Source organism: Trachypithecus francoisi, unplaced genomic scaffold (assembly GCF_009764315.1).
Source record: "Trachypithecus francoisi isolate TF-2019V2 unplaced genomic scaffold, Tfra_2.0 Lachesis_group1, whole genome shotgun sequence".
Classification (NCBI taxonomy): Eukaryota; Metazoa; Chordata; class Mammalia; order Primates; family Cercopithecidae; genus Trachypithecus; species Trachypithecus francoisi.
Window position 1 is genome coordinate 52,630,585 of NW_022681454.1, and position 19,255 is coordinate 52,649,839.

The 19,255-nt window shown below is 34.0% G+C and overlaps 1 protein-coding gene across 1 annotated transcript in view; it reads right to left on the minus strand.

The window, feature by feature from the left end:
- Positions 1–19,255, minus strand: part of CFAP299 (cilia and flagella associated protein 299) — a 662,518-nt gene that overhangs the window by 397,689 nt on the left and 245,574 nt on the right. The window contains exon 3 of the mRNA XM_033214298.1: positions 18,129–18,219. Within this exon, the coding sequence (XP_033070189.1) occupies positions 18,129–18,219 (91 nt within the window). The remainder of the gene's footprint in view (positions 1–18,128; positions 18,220–19,255) is intronic.

A 19,255-nucleotide genomic window follows, 5' to 3' on the forward strand; every position in this document is an offset into this window, starting at 1 on the left:
CAGAGGCATTCAGACACTCTGACTTTAAAAATTATTTGTTTATTATTCATGAATTACTGATTTTTCCCTTTGAGATCTGATAAATTTCAGCTTTTGGTTTTGTGTTTATATCCCAATTTCCAGTACATAACATCTAAGCTTCCCATTGATAATCAACAACCTTCATTGCATCATTGCTAAAGACCCATATTATGATTTGGTCACATGATTTACAAAAGCATTACTGCAAGTGTTTCAAAAATAAATGATCCCTTACAACTTAAACACAAGTTTTAGACCTTAAAGATTTCCTGTGGGTGTAACAGTAGTATCCTGCAAGATCAGGAGAAGCAGGCCCTCATTTTATGTGAAATTTATAACAATGCAATCATAAGGTAACCTAAGAGAGTTTTGAAAGTGTACTCATTGTTAATATGGGTCCTTAAATTCAATACCTCTACAATTTTGAAGTTACACTGTGTGGACTAGTAAAAAAAAATAATAGGACAAAAGTTTTTAGAAACAATTTTCTAGACCCACCAGGTCACTAACTACATGACTTTACCTCTATAAACCTGAGGATTCTTATCTGTCATTGCCAAACCTATAGAAAACAGTAGAGAATTAAAGATGGTTCACAGGATATGAATGTTAGGCACATAACTGTAAAGACCAACTAGCACCACTGCTAATAAGGAGTTAGGAAAGCACCTTGCAACAACGTATGGAGATGTTTTAAGAAAGTGCTACCACAGGACGTAATTTCATAAACAAATTATGCAGAAAATGAAGACAATTATAGAGCTGTGGATTCAACAGTAGTGTAAAGAACAGACGTAGAGATTAGATATAAGGTAGGAGGATAGAGATCCATAATTCATTTTATGCCTTAATAATATATAGAATAGTGCACTGCATAAAACAGGCACTTTGCAAATGTCGCAACTGAAATAAATGCATACTTAAAGACTTTCTCCTTGGATTTGGCCAAATAAAAGCTATTTTGCATAAAGCTTTTACTTTCACATAGCTGGAGGTGGCTAGAGGCCAAAATATGACATTTAGGCATCATCATACCATCTTGTGGGTATTCCTTTTCACAGAGGTGAAATAACTCTATACTGGAAGTGATTTACTCTAAGAATGTGGTCAACTTTCTAGCATTAGGTGCCCTACCTCAAAATCACAGGAAGTGGGGATTCAGAGAAAGGTGTATTCTCTTATGATTTCTTTGCTTGAAAATCTGAGGAAACGGTATGTTACGTACAACTGAATAGCTTTGCTGAAACACGATTTGCAGTTAGGAGCAATGTCAGCTAGAGGAGGAAGGCCTCTAGTATACCAGTCAGAGATTTTAGGGTATAATCCTATAGTATCTGGTATTTGCTCTTAGTCACTTTCTTATCATATCTGCCAATGTTGAATGCCTGAATAAAGCAGAAAGGGCTAACATGTTGGATTAAGTATTTAGGATTCCAAAATACCCTGATAGGCTTGAACAAATAATCTGAATAACATGAAAACACCATAAAAAGCTCAAGAAAACATGTTAATTGCTGCTTTGATATTCAAACTAATCAATTCTAGTAGTGGTTAATGAAGGGCATGGCTTAATAGCTAACAATTCATATTTAAATATCTCACATTTTGGTTTGCTGTAACATTGAAGTTTATGTTGTGACGTGACTGGCACAAGCCAATGTAATAAATCAATACAATTGTAGGTACATTTCTAAAAGTAGTATCCAAGTAATAGGAATCTAGAGCACACTGTGTTCCATACTAGTACACTGTTTTGTACACTAGCCTGTAGCACAGTATTAAGTCTATTTTGGGATGATACACTGGAGTTTCCTAGGCTCTGTCCTCAGGCTTCTTGTTTATGCTAAACTCTTTAGCATAACTAAATTCATAGTGGCATTTGTATACTGAAAACTTCTAAACTTTTAATTTCAACCCAGACCTGCACTTCGAAATCCAGATTTTTATATTTATGCCTACTTGACATCTTTGCTAGGATGTGCAATGGGTATCTCGATGTAACTTCACACTATATGATAGTAATTGCAGGACGGGTGCAGCGGCTCATGCCTGTAATCCAAGCACTTTGGGAGGCCGAGGCAGGCAGATCACTTGAGGTCAGGAGTTCAAGATAAGTATGGCCAATATGGTGAAACCCAGTATCTACTAAAAATACAAAAATTAGCCAGTGCTAATTAGTGCAATTAGTGCACATGCCTGTAATCTCAGCTGCTCAAGAGGCTGAGGCAGGAGAATTGCTTGAACCTGGAAGCGGGAGGTTGTAGTGAGCCGAGATTGTACCACTGCACTCCAGCCTGGGTGACAGAGCAGTATTCCATCCTTTTTTTTTTTTTTTTTTTTTTTTTAAGTAATTGTAGGTAAAATATACATCTAAATGTAAACATTAAAACAATAAAACTTCTAGACTATAACATAAGAATATATAATTGTAACTTTGAGTTAGCAAAGATATCTTAAACATCATAGAAACATCTCTAGCCATAAAGGAAAATATTAAATTGGACCACATTAAAATTTGGAACTTTCATTAAGAAAACAAAAAGGTAATCTATAGAGAGAGAGAATATATTCACAGCACATATAAACAAGTAATTTTTAACCAGAATATGTACAAATTGCCTAAATAAGAAAAAGACAAAAGATACTGTAGAAAAATAGATAAGAAATGTGAACAGACACTTCTCAGAAAAGGATATTAAAATGACCAGTAAACATACGGACGACCTCATTAATGATCATATAAATGTAAATTTAAACTACAATGATATAACGCTATACACTTACTGGAATATTTAAAATCAGAAATTAAAATACTAAATGTTAGCAAGACCATGAAGCAACAGGGACTCTCATAGAGAGTTGCTCTGAATATTTATATTGGCCCGATCACTTTGGAAAGTATTTGGCATTATCTAGTAAACAAAACTGAACATACATAGGTCCTATGACCTAGCAATTTTACTTGTAGGTATATAAACAGTAGAAACCAATATACATACATGCACACAAAGATACGCATAAGCGTAACCCCATTATTTATAGCCGTCAAAAATTGTAGACAATCCATTGTCCATAAAAAGTAAAAGAAAAATAATTGTGTATCACAAAATGGAAAACCACAGAAATAAAATAGTATATACCACAACTACGTACAACAACATGGATGGTTCTCATAAACAAAATATTTAGTTTAAAAAGTCAGAAAATATGGTTCTATTTATATAACATTTAAAAATGACAAAATTGTTCTATGGCATTAGAAATCAGAATAAGGATTATCATTGAGAACAGGAGAGTTGTGACTAAATGGGCATACATAAGGCTTATTTTGTATCAGTAATGCTCTTTTTCTTATTCTGGGTAGTGAGCACATGGTTTGTTCATTTTGTAGTAATTTATGAACCTGCACATTTAAGAGTTGCATGCTTTTATATGTTTGCTAAACCTCAATTTTGAAAAGAAGTTTCTAAAGAGACACTGTATAGGGAGTATCCAGAAAAACAAACAAACAAACAAACAAAAAACCAGAATACCAAGAGCTTAAATAAAGAGTGATTGAAGAAAATATAAATTTTAACCTTAAAAGTCTCTAAATATTTACCAGAAAATGTGAAAGCTATCTTAAAAAATCACAGTGGGACAGCAGTATTATTCTACATTGCTCCAGAAGACCAGTAACTAAAAGAAGGCAGGTTTCACCCCTTGCGGTCTAATTATTAGAACTTGCTGAAATGCAAATAACAACCTACAAAGGAATAAGCTGCCTATCAATGAAAATATTTAAACTATTTAAGCAAAGACTGCATAACCATCTGTCAGAGAAGCTCAAAGGAGGATTCCCATAATGAGACAGAGACTGAACAAGATAAACTCTGCTCCGTTCGTTTCTAAGAGGCTACGGTTCAAAATGAAATTGGTGTCAAACACGTATCTGTCCCCCGCTGCTTTCCTCCTTCCCTTCCTTCCTCTCTCCTTCCTTCTACAATCCCTCTTCCCTCTTCTGACTCCAAAAAGATAATTATAGAAAACGAGATCTTTCATTTGGTCAATTCTGTTTCATTCAAGAGAGTCTCACAAAGACTAATAGGTATGTTGGGAACCCTCACCAGGGGTCAGATATAGACTGCTATGTATTGCATGCACTGCCAAATCCACTCTCCCCAAAGGAGAAAGTATTTTGGAACTGGATGTTCCTCCTCCTCAAATATTTTTCTAAGTATTTTGGATAACTTCACCACCTCAGAAAACACACCAGAAAATATGTCCATAATTTCCCTAGCTTGATAACTTAATAAATATTTCATACTGGATTGTAGATGTCAAAGTGGTATGCAGCATTCTTTCAAAGACACTTTCATTTCTTAGGTCCATAGAAAACCTTCAAACAACAGCAACTTGTTAAACTGTTTATTCATTCCAGCATATTAATTATCAACCAATTGAGATATCATTTTATTTTGTGACTCTTTACTCCACTCCAATAAGATATAGAGCATTTATATCAACAAGTCAGGTATAACTAGTATATTAAGTAGCATCTATTGCAAAGCAACAGATACGTACAAAATTTTGGACACCCAGTGTGAGTATCACTAAGAAAAGGGAAGCAAGCATAACTGGGCTTATTTTGTGGAAGAAAAAACGAAGGAAGAATGGTAATTGTAGGTGAAATACACATCTAAATGTCAACACTAAAACAATAAAACTTTTAGAAGATAACATAAGAATATATAATTGTGAATTTGAAATAGAAATCTATCTGTGCTATCTTTGGGAGGGGGAAAATGGGAGGGTGCTGCATATAAGAAGGAAACCAATCTTGGCAGAACCCTGGAGAGGTTCAGGACTCAGGAATTCCAGTAATACGGAAGGTAAGAAGGGTTAACTGGGGCTAAAACAAAGAGGTCAATTGAAAATACACTCTACCCATATGAAAAGAATTATCCATAGCCAGATAGTCATGCCCCTCAAACACCCTTGCAAAGGATTGATGACTAATACCTAAAGAAATGGAACCAAGTCCCTGGGGAGAACTAGAGCACGTAGCCTGGGACTTGGTGCCAAAGAGCAAGGCCTTCCATATTTAAGAGGGCCACTGACTAACAGAAAGTTCTCTCTCCAGTCATAGGTTGATGCAAAACCTATCAGTGATTACTAACTGGTTGACCCTAACTAGATTCACAGGGGTAATAGTCAGCTTTTGTGTCGTGTTATTCTTAAATGTTAATGAATAACCAAGGATCACTAGATATTTGGGAAAAATCTTGTTATGTGATAGACACAAATATATACAGAAAGAAAAATTCATCCTGGTAGACACAGAAGTAATTCAGGGAATAGAATAAAATTTTAAAACAAGCAAAGCAAAACAAGTAACAATTCTAGTTTTCTCAGGGATCACATAAGAATGCAATACTAAGATTTAAAAAAACGGTATACAATATTTTAAAATGAAAATGACATATAAAGCAAGATTATTCATGCTTTTAACATGAAGTATGTTCTAGAAAGGGTAAGGAGGAAAGAAAAATGAAAAACACTAGTGATACGCCTATTCAGCCCAATCCTATTGATATGGTTTGGCTTTGTGTCCCCACCCAAGTCTCATCTTGAATTATAATCCCCAGGTGTTGAGGAAGAACCCTGGCGCAACATATTTGAATCATGGGGGCAGTTTCCCCCATTCTGTTCTCATGATAGTGGATGAGTTCTCATGAGATCTGATGGTTTTACAAGTGATTGGAAAGTTCCTCCTTCAATCTCCATCTTTCCTGCCACCTTGTGAAGAAGGTGACTGCTGTCACTTCTGCCATGACTGTGAGTTTCCTGAAGCCTACCTGAGCCATGTGGAACTGTGAGTCAATTAAGCTTATTTCCTTTATAAGTTACCCAGTATTGGATATTTCCTTATAGCAGTGTGAAAATGGACTAATATACCTAGCATGTGTAAATAATAAGATCTTAGCAGGAAAGGAAGAAAAGGAATGAGCATTTAAAATTAATAGACTGTTGTTTCCTGACTTTTGAATGATTGCCATTCTAACTGGTGAGAGGTGCAGCACACCAACATGGCACAAGTATACATATGTAACAAACCTGCACGTTATGCACATGTACCCTAGAACTTAAAGTATAATAATAATAATAAAATAAAAAAATTAATAGACTGAACAATCTCAGAAAAGCTAGGGAAATTTAAGAAGCTAGAAAATACCCAAATATTTGGCAACTAAAAAACAACTTTTGGATAACTCGTGGTTAAAAATAAACTAAAAAGGAGATTAGAAAATTTGGACTGCATGAAAATGAAAACACGACCTGTCAAAATATCTGATGGTGCAAAAGTGGTGCTTAGAGGGAAATGTATAGCACTGAAACACCTATGTTAGAGAAGAAGAAAAATCTCAAATCGATGACCTAAACTTTCATCTAAAAAACTAGAAAAAGAAAAGCAAAAATGGAAGTAAGCAGAACAAAAGAAATAATAAATATCAGACATCAACAAAATTAACAACACAAAATCAATAGACAAAAATCAATGAAGCCAATAGCTGGCTCTTTGAGAAGATGGATAAAATCTCTAGCCAGCCTGCTCAGGAAGAAAGAGAAGACCAATATCTGGAGAGTGTGGATATCACCATAGATCCCATAGACACTAAAATGATAAGGGGATACGATAAGTAACTTTATGCCAAAAGATTTGACAAATTACAAATGCCAACATGAAGCTAGCATTCAATAAAATACAACTATCTTAATCATCATTGTAATAGTAAACATTGCAAAAGCCATATACTGGTCAGATAGGAAGGGGAGTAGCAATCCCTAGACAAGGAATGACAGCTAAATTGATTCTTCTGAGACTTTCTTCCCATATCTCAAAAACTGAAGCAGAGTATATATTTATAAAGAGTCACCCACCATGCCAATTCAAACATGTATTATTGCTGTCTTAACTGCAGTGAAGACATTGGTTCAGATTTAGATCTTCCCCTCTGCTAAGAATGAATAGAGATCAACAATGGAGTCAGACACCTACAGTTGGTCCAAAGAATAGCACCTGCCAATATATGCACAGCTATAGTCCTGTGAAGACCCAACTGTAAAATACATTCTTCTCCCAGACAAAATAGTGGGCATAAGGAATAGGAAGGCTCAATTGTATTCCCTTTTTAGCTATGGCATCTAAATAAACATAATACTGTTTCAAAAGTTAGGTTGTAAAGAGCATTGAATTAATTCACCACATCTTAGAGTTAAGGAGAAAAAGAGAAGTCAGCATGATTGCTAAATTTCTGTTTCTGATCCAAACTGTACTATACACACCAAACTCTTAAAGTATTAAATTATATTCAACTGGAAAATCAGAAGAAAAAATATTTCAAATATTATGCAACATAATTTACTCCTAACAGCAAAAGCACTAAATTAGAACTGTTACATATTACTTCAGTGTTTTCTGCCAAATTCACCATCATGCTTTGCAAATTAGATTGAGCCATAATTTTCGTAAATTTTAGAGAGTAGTTGTGGTTGTATCCCTCTTAATGCTCTGAAGATTAGCTCTGCTATTTATTAGAGCACACTCAACATCTTTCCTGACAACTGATTTTTATTAAAATCTTTCTTATGAGGCCCTCTTTTAATTTTGAGAAGTAAAACTATTTGTTTGACAGAATAGCCATTTAATTTATCCATGTCTAATGATGTTTCACATAGCAAATTATTTTTTTCCTCTTCTTGTTTTGTATCATTTGTAATATGAAAGGCATTGTACTTGTTAACATTAGGCAGCCAGGAGTTTTTTCTAACAATTTATAGAGCTGAAGAAAGAAATACTACTATCATTTTGCATCAAGGGTCAAATGGTCACATGGATATATTTGTCCTTTATTGCACATATACAAATCCAAAACAATCTGTAAATGCTTCCTCACTTACGTACAATAGCACCTTTGATAATTTCAGTAACACAAATGTTTTAAAAGGTAAAAACCCTTATGTACATCACTGCAATCAGCAAATTCACTAATTTTACATCTTATTGCACCCACCCCATTTTGAATTATATTTCTCCAAAACTTGTAGCAATTTTAATAGCTCTTAATTAGTATTTTAATATGTGAAACAAGTACATAAAATTGAGTTTAAAAGAAATAACAGCTTTCTTAGTTGCATACAGAGTGTGAATCCATAGACTCCAGTATACCAATGTTTTTGAAAGTTTCTTCTGGATGGAATTAGTAAAAATCTGTTCCCACAAAAGGATTATACTAAATGATTATTCTCTCTTTGTTAAAAATAAACTATATTGATTTTAAGATTGTAGTTAATATTCTCTTTGCTGTAAACCACAAATTGAACTCTAAGCAAAATGGAGGATTTACTGAAATGGTCCTGCAGTATCTCCCAAATTCAAAGATCCTATTGAAGGCCCTTCCAAAGGGACAGGTACATGAGTAGATTAGGGACCTCAGCAGCAGGAGATTATGATCATACATTTTAAAAGATTAGCCTCAGTGGCTCCGTGGCTCTGTGTCTCTCCATTTCTAACATCCCTTTCCAACAGAGGGAATCCTATTGGCTCAACAGTAATTGATCATCTAGGTGGAGAGGGTTAGGGATTAGGGAGGACATTCATGGCCTCTAGGGCACCTGTCCTGGATCTGCATTCCATTTCCAGAGAAGAAAGAATTGTGAGGTGCCACCCCAAGGTTCTACCTCTTTGCTGCATGTTTTTTTTTGTTTGTTTGTTTCTTTGTAAACAAAAGTTACTAGATATAATAAATTCACCAATAATTGTCCATTTAAAAAATTTCCTAAAGTATTTTAATCTATGTTTCTTGCTTCTATGTATGACTATAAAATATTTCAAACATAAAGTAAGTTAAGAAAGGTTAATATAACAAATATTAATGTAACTATTATATCTAATATCAGGTAACCAACATCCTGCTAATCAACTTACTCAAATCTTAACATTCTCACATATTGGAATCATAAATGTTAAAGAAACAAAGCATCATATAAGAGTCTATTCTTTAATCCTACTCTTCTTCCTCCTTTATTTTCCAACTTTCTACTACCTAGCACAATGTAACCATTTTCCTTAACTTAAAGTATATTATTCCTCAGTGTGTACTATAAAGTTTTTATATGATTACAACATGAGTATGTCCATACAAATGATTATTGTGTCAGTTTTTGAACCTTATATAAACATTTAAAATAATAAGTTATTAAGCATTCTATGTGTATGGGTTTTTTTTGTTTGTTTGTTTGTTTTTGAGACAGAGTCTCAACTCTGTCACCTGTCACCCAGGTTGAAGTGCAGTGGCTCAGTCTCGGCTCATTGCAACCTCCGCCTCCTGGGTTCAAACAATTCTCCTGCCTCAGCCTCCCAAGTAGCTGAGTTATAGGCACCTGCCATCACACTTGGCTTTTTTTTTTTTTTTTTTTTTTGGTATTTTTAGTAGAGACAGGGTTTCATCATGTTGGTCAGGCTAGTCTCCAACTCCTGACCTCTTGATCTGCCCATCTCAGCCTCTCAAAGTGCTGGGATTACAGGCGTGAGCCACCACGTCCAGCTCATTCTGCATTCTAAATAGTGTTTTAAATACTTTTACCTGTATAAATTGATACAGTTTGTAATCCAATTTACCGACAAGGAAACTGAAACATAAGAAGGAACAAACTCATCATTGACTGAGAGTCATTCTGTACACATCATTCTGAAACATGCCTTTTTTCCTTTTAACTAAACTCGATGTCTTTGAGATGATCTTACATTCACATAAAGAATGCCTATATTTTTGCATTAATTTCTGTATAATGTCCCATTGTAAGAATGGACAACAACCTGTTCTTATGTTTATGAACATTTAGGTTATGCTGCTATTATGAGCAATGCTACAATTACACTTACATGATAATTACAGACTTGTAATTATCTCCTTGCTTATATGATTGAGAGTTTCTCTCAATTATCTATCTACTAGTATAAAGATTATACACATCTTTCTCTTTACTAGATACTGTCAAACTGCTCTCTAAAGTTGCCTAACAATGTACTCTACTGCCATCACCGAACATGGTTTCTTACTTCACATCTCACCTGCATTTGGAATAACTGGTCTTTTAAAATTTTTGTCAACCTTGTGGGTGTGAAATACAGCTCATTTTAATTCTCTTGTCTGTGATTAGCAATCAGATTAGTTGAGTGTCTTTTCCTATTTATTGAACTATTTGGCATCCTCATCCCTAAATTGCCTGTTTATAATCTGTACAGTTGTTGATTGGATTTTTTTAACTAGTAAAAATTCTTTTTAAGTTATTGATACAAATGCTTTGTCAGTTTTATGTATTACAAATATATGTGGCTTGTCTTTAAACATTCCTACTTATCTTTTGTCAGTAAAGGATTTTAGTTTTAATGAAATCAGATTTACTAAATATTTTTAATGGTTTGTGATTTTAGCATTTTGTTAAATAAATTCTTCCCAGGAGGTATAAAAAGATTTTTTCCCATATTTTCATATTTAATTAAATCACATGGAAGTAATATTCATGTTTCCATGGATGACTGTCTCTCTTTGGGGGCACAATGGTTAATGAGCCCGGAATCTGGACCCAGACTGCTTGAGTTTAAACATGAGTTTTAACATGAACTTTGGGCAAAGTATTTAACCTCTCTGTGACTCATTTTGTCACCTAGAAATAAAGATACAAATCAGGAGTGATTAACATATAAAGTGCTTAAAGCAGTGTCAGTCATGCAATACAAGCTACTAATGTATCTACTGTTGTTATTAACATCAGTTTTACCTGCTACATCCGAGCTAATACCCCACTGTCATAAGTAATATGGTTTCATAAGTCTTGCTCTGTGAAGGGCAATTTTTTTCATTTGCATAGAGGTTAAAATCAGACTCTGGAGCCAGACTGCCTAGATTTGATTTCAAGTCACTCACTAATCAGTTATGTAAACCTAGATAACATGTTCAACCTCTTCGTGCCTCAGAATTCTCATCTATAAAGTGGATATAAAAATAATACCTATTTCTATTTCATATATGTAGTAAATATTAAGAGTTCAAGGATATAAAGCACTTATGAAAAATGCCCAGTACTTGGTAAGCTTTTAATATATGTTAGCTATTGCTGAAATTATAATCATTATTATTATTATCTAATTGTCTTAATGAAGTATAATTGGCTGTCTTGATTCTGTCAGTTTGAAAAACCCAGCACCAATTATATATGGGACATGTACTAGCAGACACAAGATTTAACTTGGAAAGTTTCTTACATATGTAAAATTTTTGGACACCAAATCATGCTTGGGCTTTTGGTTATTTGCAAATGACCAAATACTTTTTATTTCAATTCAAATGACTATATCTCATGTCAGATATGTAACACTAAAGATATCATTAAATTTTCACACAAAATGATTGATAACTTTAAATACCTAAACAGAATTATGTTTTGCTTACATAAGATTACATTAGTGAAACAATTACATACTTTTTTTTTCTAAAATGGCTAGAACTAAGCTTTAGCATCTGTAGTTATAGAGCACTGCAGTGGATGTTGGTAGTATCCCTCTTAGATCTCATTTCCCAGGCAGATGTACCCAGCTCCAGAGCTGCAGGTGTTAAAAGCCAATAGTTCCCACCTGCACCCTCCTTGAAAGGACTGTCCTTAGCTGACAGGAGCTACTTCTCCATCTCCCACCTCTGTGGCAGCTGATGATTAATTGATGGAGAGAGGAATGGCGAAGGAAATGTATACAAGCAAATTCTCCTTGCCGCAGGCAGAACAATCTCTCATACTCCAGAGCTCTCTGTGAAATCAGACTGAGACTAGATTTCCACTGAAACCACATCTCTGCCTAGCTTCTTCCTCTATAGTATCATGCTTCCATCATGCCATAACAGGTTTCAGATGAGAGAATTTTCTCAATAGATCACTTGCACTAAAATTGGCATCCTAGGATCTGCTTTTAGGGAATCTGACCTAACGTAACACATGGTATTTATGCTTTATTAAACATCTATAATGCAGTAGCTTGCACTTTAGGAGGCCCAACAAGAGGGTAACTTGAGCCCAGGTGTTCAAGACTAGCCCAGGCAACATAGGGAAACCCTGTCTCTACAAATAACTTTAAAAAATAGCTGGGTGTGGCAACACATGCCAGTAGTTTCAGCTTTTCAGGACGCTGAGGTGGGGGAACACTTGAGCCCAGGAAATCTTGGCTGCAATGAGCCATGATGGTACCACTGTGCTCCAACCTGGGCAACAGAGCAAAGCACTGTCTCAGAAAAGAAAAAAAAAACACACACCTACCAAGTTTTAGGCTTAGATGTGCTTTACACATTATATAATTTTATTCTATAAATATCTCAGCAGTGTGAAAATTATTATCCCCATACTTTGGGTGGGGAAACTCAGGCTGTGTTGAGAAATGTGTCTTTAGCTTGTGATAAGTAGAAAATTCAAGATTCAAACTCAGATAAGATGACTCCATAACCTTTACTCTGTCCTGCACTTCTCACTGCCTCTGTATCAAATTTTCATCCAGGAAATGAGAAAATTAAAGATCTATCCAGCTATACTTTTTCTAGTGAAATAAACGTTGATATACATTTTCCCCAAAACGTTGATGTAATTTATTTAAAATGAGGGTAAGATGGTGTGAGTCATATAATTTCCATAAGGGTTTATTAGTAGACAAGCATGAATTCTATTAAAAAATAAATAAACATCTGTATAATACCTTCATTTTCTTGAAAGGGAACATTTTATAAAAGTTGGAAAATAGCAAGGAGGGAAAAGATCACGTCAGCACAATGTTATTGGTCATATACAACACAATCTTATGTTTCATAGAGATTTCAACACAGGAAATGGGTATATTAGGAACCACCTAATTCATAAGTTTTCCTGACCCAGGTACAGTGGTTTCTTTGAATGACTCTAAAGGAAAAGCTGTAGGGAATGTTTTTTTACTAGTTTCAATAATGCATATTTCAAAGCCAAAACTAGTCACCCATGTGACTGTTTACACAGTCAACATTCAGTGGGAAAATAAGTGTCAATGGGTCTCACTTTTCCCACCCAGAACAGCATGTGACATGTGACCTCTCATTATTATCTTCATGAGTCCTTGATTAGAAAGGAAATGTTTTATTTTTATTTTCATTCAACAAATCAGGGATTCTTAGTTTGCTACCATCTGAAAAATAATTATCTCCTCCCCTAGCTGCCTGTTCACTAGAAAGAGTTACATAATCCTATTACATTAGAAGCACTATAGGGAGGATGCTTATTCACTAGAAAGAGTTACATAATCCTATTACATTAGAAGCACTATAGGGAGGACCCATCTCCCAAAAATCTTTGTTTTTGACAAATAGTAAAGTGGTTTGGTCAGAGTATAAGTTAAAATGGAGAGTGGTTCCTACAACACTAAAAAATCTATAGTGTTTCTTTAAAAAATATTCTGATGGCCATAATATCTTACAATGACCAGCAATATTTACATCTCTAATAAAATATATAAGCAACTGATTGTCTCAAAGAACTGTTTCAACTATCTTTTCTAAAGAGAAATTCAAATCTAATCAATGTTTTCCTTAAAGACTATGAGCAAAAGTATTGCATATTTTCTATATCTATTTTATTCACAATTATAGCTTTATAGTTATAACACTCCTTTATTATAAAATTTATTATATATTAAATAGTTGTCATGTATCATACAGTGTGACAAATGCTTAATCTATATTTTCAATAATATTAAGATGAAGGTACTCTTTTAATTCCCACATTACAGAGAAGGAAATTGTGGCTTAGAAAATACAGTAATGTCCTTTGCAATCCATAATACTTGGTAGGCAGTGAGTCTGGAACTTCAGTCTAGTTACTGTCTACCTCAAAATTTTGTTTTTTAATCACTGAACTATACTAAATCCTCTAAAGCCAGGATTATACTTCTTTCCATTATTAAAATTATTATCAGCTGCTCACTCTCCACTGAATCTCACAAATCACCATTTCTTACATAAAAACAAGCACATGGTTTGCAGATTTTATCTCCTAAGTAATCACTCAATCTTTCTCTTCCCATTCATTTTGTCATTTATTTATCTCAGCCTTCTATTATGTATTGCCTGAACTGTTACAATAGCCTCTCAGTTGACCTCCCTGTCTTATATCTCATTCCCCATCTCTATGGAGACACACTTATCCCCATATACTGCTGCCGGTGTACTCTTAAATTGCATGTCTGATCACATTAACCATTTGTATACATTCTTTTAAGGACATTCATCACCTTCATCTCAGTAACACCATCCTTGCTACTGAGCACAGCAACAGAGCCCTTAGACCTGTCTGTTACCAATCTCTTTGGCTTCATTGCCTTCTCTCCCACATTTATTTGAGAATTATTTACCAAGTAAAATTGACCAGGGTTGGTGACCAAATGGATGTGAAATCTGGTAAGTGGAAAAGGAAAAACAAATAACTTAGTAATAGAGTAAATGTTGAGCATTTGAGGGATAGCAATATGGAGGTAAACTTTGGAGTAGAATTCAGATCTTTTTCTCCAGCTTCTTGACATCTGCACATATTCTTTTGTCAAAAACAACTCAAATTCAGTATGTTCAAAATCAACCACATGATCTCTGTCCCCCATTTCCGATCTTTTGGTGCACTACATCTCAGAGTGGCAGTACCATCTATCTATCTCCAAAGACCACCCCCTTTCTTTCTACCCCTTCCTGAACTATATCTTATCACAGTATCCTGCCAAGTTTGCCTTCTAAATAGCTCTCAAATCATTTCTCTTCTTTTCATCAGATTTTGCAATGCATCTGCTGGCATCTGCTTTATCCTTTCTGTAATTTGTTCCCTATACTAAAGGCACACTGATGTTTTCTGTCTGAAAATCTGATTATATCATCCTCTATCCACTTACACACAATCAGAGCTTTTTGTTTTCCTCCATAGCACCTGTCACATTGCATTTTTGCTTTTATTTCTATACAAATAATGATTATTTGATTATTCATTTTCTGCCCCAAACAACTGTAAGCTCCATAAGCACTTGCCACCCATTATATCCCAAGCAGTTAGTACGATGCCTCATATAGAGCCATTTATCACTATTTGTTTAATGACTAACTGAAAAAAACATAATTAATAGATAGACAAAAAAGATCTAGGTTTCTGTTTTTTGTAGCAAGAAACGTAGCCAGTGAACTCATGGGTTTTGATGGTTTACTAAGGGAAAATGTGTCTAGTAGAAGCGATACAGGTCAACTGGAGGTATAAGATGATCAGCCCAAGAAAGAGATTGAGTTAAAAAGTCAGAAGAAAGTAGAAAAACTGTAAGATAACTACATCATAGACACCAAGAAAGGAAATAAAACAGATTGATCTGCTATGCAAATACCTCAGAGTAGTCTTGAAAGAAATTGGAAATTATTGTTTTAAAATAATCCATTTTACCTCTCTAATTTCTAACTAGTTTTTTCTTCAATTACCACATCTTGACCTCTAAGATGTTCCTTAGTCTCTAACATATACATGAAATGCTCTCAAGATGTATATCTTCATTAAAGCATCCTGTGTAATTCTACCATTTCTATTGCAACATTTCTGGAGATTAAATTATGTCCTAGTTTCAGCCTCATTTAAATATTTAATTTCTATAAATTTTTCACTGATATTTCTGAGAAAATGCATTTGTAATAGCTCATATATTTATTCGATGAGTTCAGATCTCTGAATTTTTTACATCTGTTTGAATTACTGTCATTTGCCTCTAATGTGAGTTGTTGGCTATTCGAAAACAGACCAGTACAATGTGCTGTGCCAAGCACTTGTCATAAGCATACACTTTATAAATGCTTCACTGTGGTAGTAGTGTTAAAAACTTCATAGCATGAGCAATCAGGAAGCTACACTTGCTCAGAAAACAATAGATCTGCATACAATTGAGAAAGAAATAATAAAATTATTCATTTTAGTCTTTTAAGAATTTTTAAACCTAAAATACATGAGGCGTGAGATGGAAACATTTTCATACATGAACGGCTCTACATTACTAGGGAAAAACATTAATTGTCCCTGTCATTTGAAGCACTGTACAACAAATAAAAATATTTTAAAAATATTTTTGCACATAAATTGCACATAAATTTCAATGTTTTGTCTAAACAGATGATGGAAGAGCATATTAATTTAAATATTAATATTATATTTTCTATAGTATTCATCTAGAGCTGAATTTAATTATTCCACTTTTATTTTGTCTTACTTTCTATCTCCACTCTGTAAAATATAAACCTGCTAAGGTCATGAACTCTGCAGCACCTCAGGCTCCCAATACCTAGAACCATTCCAACCTTGTGCAAATGCACAAGAAATATGTTTTGGGTGACTGGAAAATGAATGGAAGTTGAGCAAGAACATATATAGGCATATCATTTAGAAGTCTGTTTTAATTTCTTTAAGACATAATAATGGCTTGAATCAAGGTAAACAATACTTAGGATGATTAAAGTAAATTGATTTGACTTATACTTAAGAGAAATTGGTAAGTAGTTTATTCAACACGGGTGAGAGAAAGAGTCTGTAACTGACATGCTTCTGATCTGAGTAAGTTGGTGGATAGTGCTGTAATTAGTCATCAAAGGAGGTAACAACGGAAGTACAAGATAAAGAAGATGTGTTTGAAAAGAAGCAAATCGTTGTGGTTCAAATCACAGACTCTGGGTCTCTAAAGCTGTCTGTGCTTGCTGGTCCTACTATTTAATCGTGGACCATTTTTTTCAACCTTATGGAATTTGTTTTCTACCTTTACTGCTTTACTGTGGGTGGAATTTGTTCTTGACAAATTAAAAAATAATAGTAATCTACAGGCAAACACAGTGGATGGTTTTTCAGTCCTTATCTTGTTTGACCACTGATAATCATTTGCTCCTTCTTGGACGTCCTTAACAAGTTCTTTGACACCACTTTCTCCTGCCTTTCCTCAAATCTCTCTAGCTGCTATACTAACAGTCAGATAAATTCCAGACTTTTCTATTGTGATTACTAAGGCTGTCCAAAGTCTAGTCTCTGCCCATGTTTCCATCCCTACCCTTTTAAAACCTCTGACAGCCTACTTCCTACAAGAAATTTTCCCTTATTTTAAGTCGAGGCTAATTCTATTCTATTAACTAAACATGGTATGATTTTTTCTCTCTCTGAAGTACATTGAGGGTTTTGCCTACATGTGATATTTTCAGTGGATCTGATAGTGAGAAAAACTCCAACATTTTTTTGAGAAAGTATTGGTAGAATAGATGTCCTTATATACATATTGTTCTGTTGCTCTAAATATTTTTTATCACACTATTTCTGATTATTTTTCTGTAAGTCAGTCACTTACTACAGTTTTAGCATGAATATTTGCCTTTTCTATTAAATTTTATTTGGAATATGTTAAGACTTACACAGATTGTTATCACAAATACCATATTAACAAAGCATGAAAGTAAATCTTTATTCCAAATAATATTCGCATACTCTACATATTTGATATAGCACACATTTTAATAAAGTAAAAGTATATTCTCCTTGGATCATTCAAAATAATAATGATAACACATATTCTTCTATTATATGATTTCTATCACATCTTCTAAGGTAGGACTAGAAGGCAGACTATGGTACTATATTCTAGGAGTCATGTAAAATCAGGGGACAAAACTTGGGGTCAGTTGGTGATGCAACTTGAGAGAGTGTAAAAAGAGGTTAAGTTTAAAAGAAGCAGGAGGCTTTACCTAGGTTAAAGAACCATTCTGCCACGCAAAGGCATTTTCTTTGCAGTGAATGTTTAGAATCCTTTTTCTTTTTAACCATTTCGCTACTTCTAGAGATGTAAATGAGAATTTTTGACTTTTTACATTTATTCCTATAATATGTAATTAATAAAGAGGAACCATATTTTACATCTTATAAATTACTTTAAGAAAGACATTTAATGCTATATTTTTAATGTTAATTGTGCCTTCAGTGTATACATTTTAAGCTATTAGGTGAAATGTACTTACACTCAGTTTTCCATTGCGATTGTCTTCTTCTCTCATTGCCAGGGCCAACAGAAAATTATCTTGTAGGTCTTTACCAGCACTTGTTAGTGTCCTATAAAAAGCAGATCTTCAGTTGTAATATATTAGATAACAAATATGTTTCCAACACTCTGGAGCCAACAATAATGCTTTTTTATTCCAAGTGACAACTTCCTTGCAACATGAAAACCATACAAATAAAATCATTATGATCTGCTAGATTCCTCAATTTAATTTTATACAGTAATAGAGTCTTTATTTATAAATAGTTGAAATCAAGCCTTTAAATAATATATCCATATCAAGATTCATGGCAGACATAATTTCATTTACATGCCCATTTTGTTCTTTTTTTAACATATCATGAAAAGTCAACATGCTTGTACTGCTCACTTCCCGTACAAATTTTAAATTGTCTATAATTTTAGTACAGTTTATTTATTAATTTGAGGAAATGAAAATACTAGACACCTATGCTAATATAGTTACTGGAGTAGAGCATTAATTTTAGCTCTATGAGTAGAGACAATCAAGGCAGGGAAGGAAACTAGGTTGACTTATCTTTATTAGATGAAAGGAAGCATCAATAATTCAGAAAATAACATTCTCTGGAAATATATTTTAAAAGAAATGTATCAGAAAGATCTCAATCAAACAAAACTGAACCACATAATAGTGAGTTCAAGAGTGATTTGTGAAATAATCATCTTTTCTTTATACAGCAATTTCCTACATATTCCACAAACTTTTTCATCATGTGTCTGCTACGTACCAGGAACTGTATCAGGGCACAATCATGCACAAGACATAGTTCCTGCTCTCAAGTTGCCTATGGTCTCATAGAGGTAAACAGATACATAAGGATAATGTCATACCATGTGATAACTGGAATAATAGAGATATAGACCAATTATGAGAGGAGTTCATAAAACAAGTGTCTTACTCAATGAAAAGTCACTTAATCTCAAAATTAAAACCAATTATTCTTGAACTTAATGTTAAAACTTGAGGTAGTATTAACCAGTTTGTGGGGTGGAAGGAGAGCATTATCACTAAGTACAAAGGAATAAAGAAATACAAATGTAAAATTGCAAGGCAATCGTGTAATG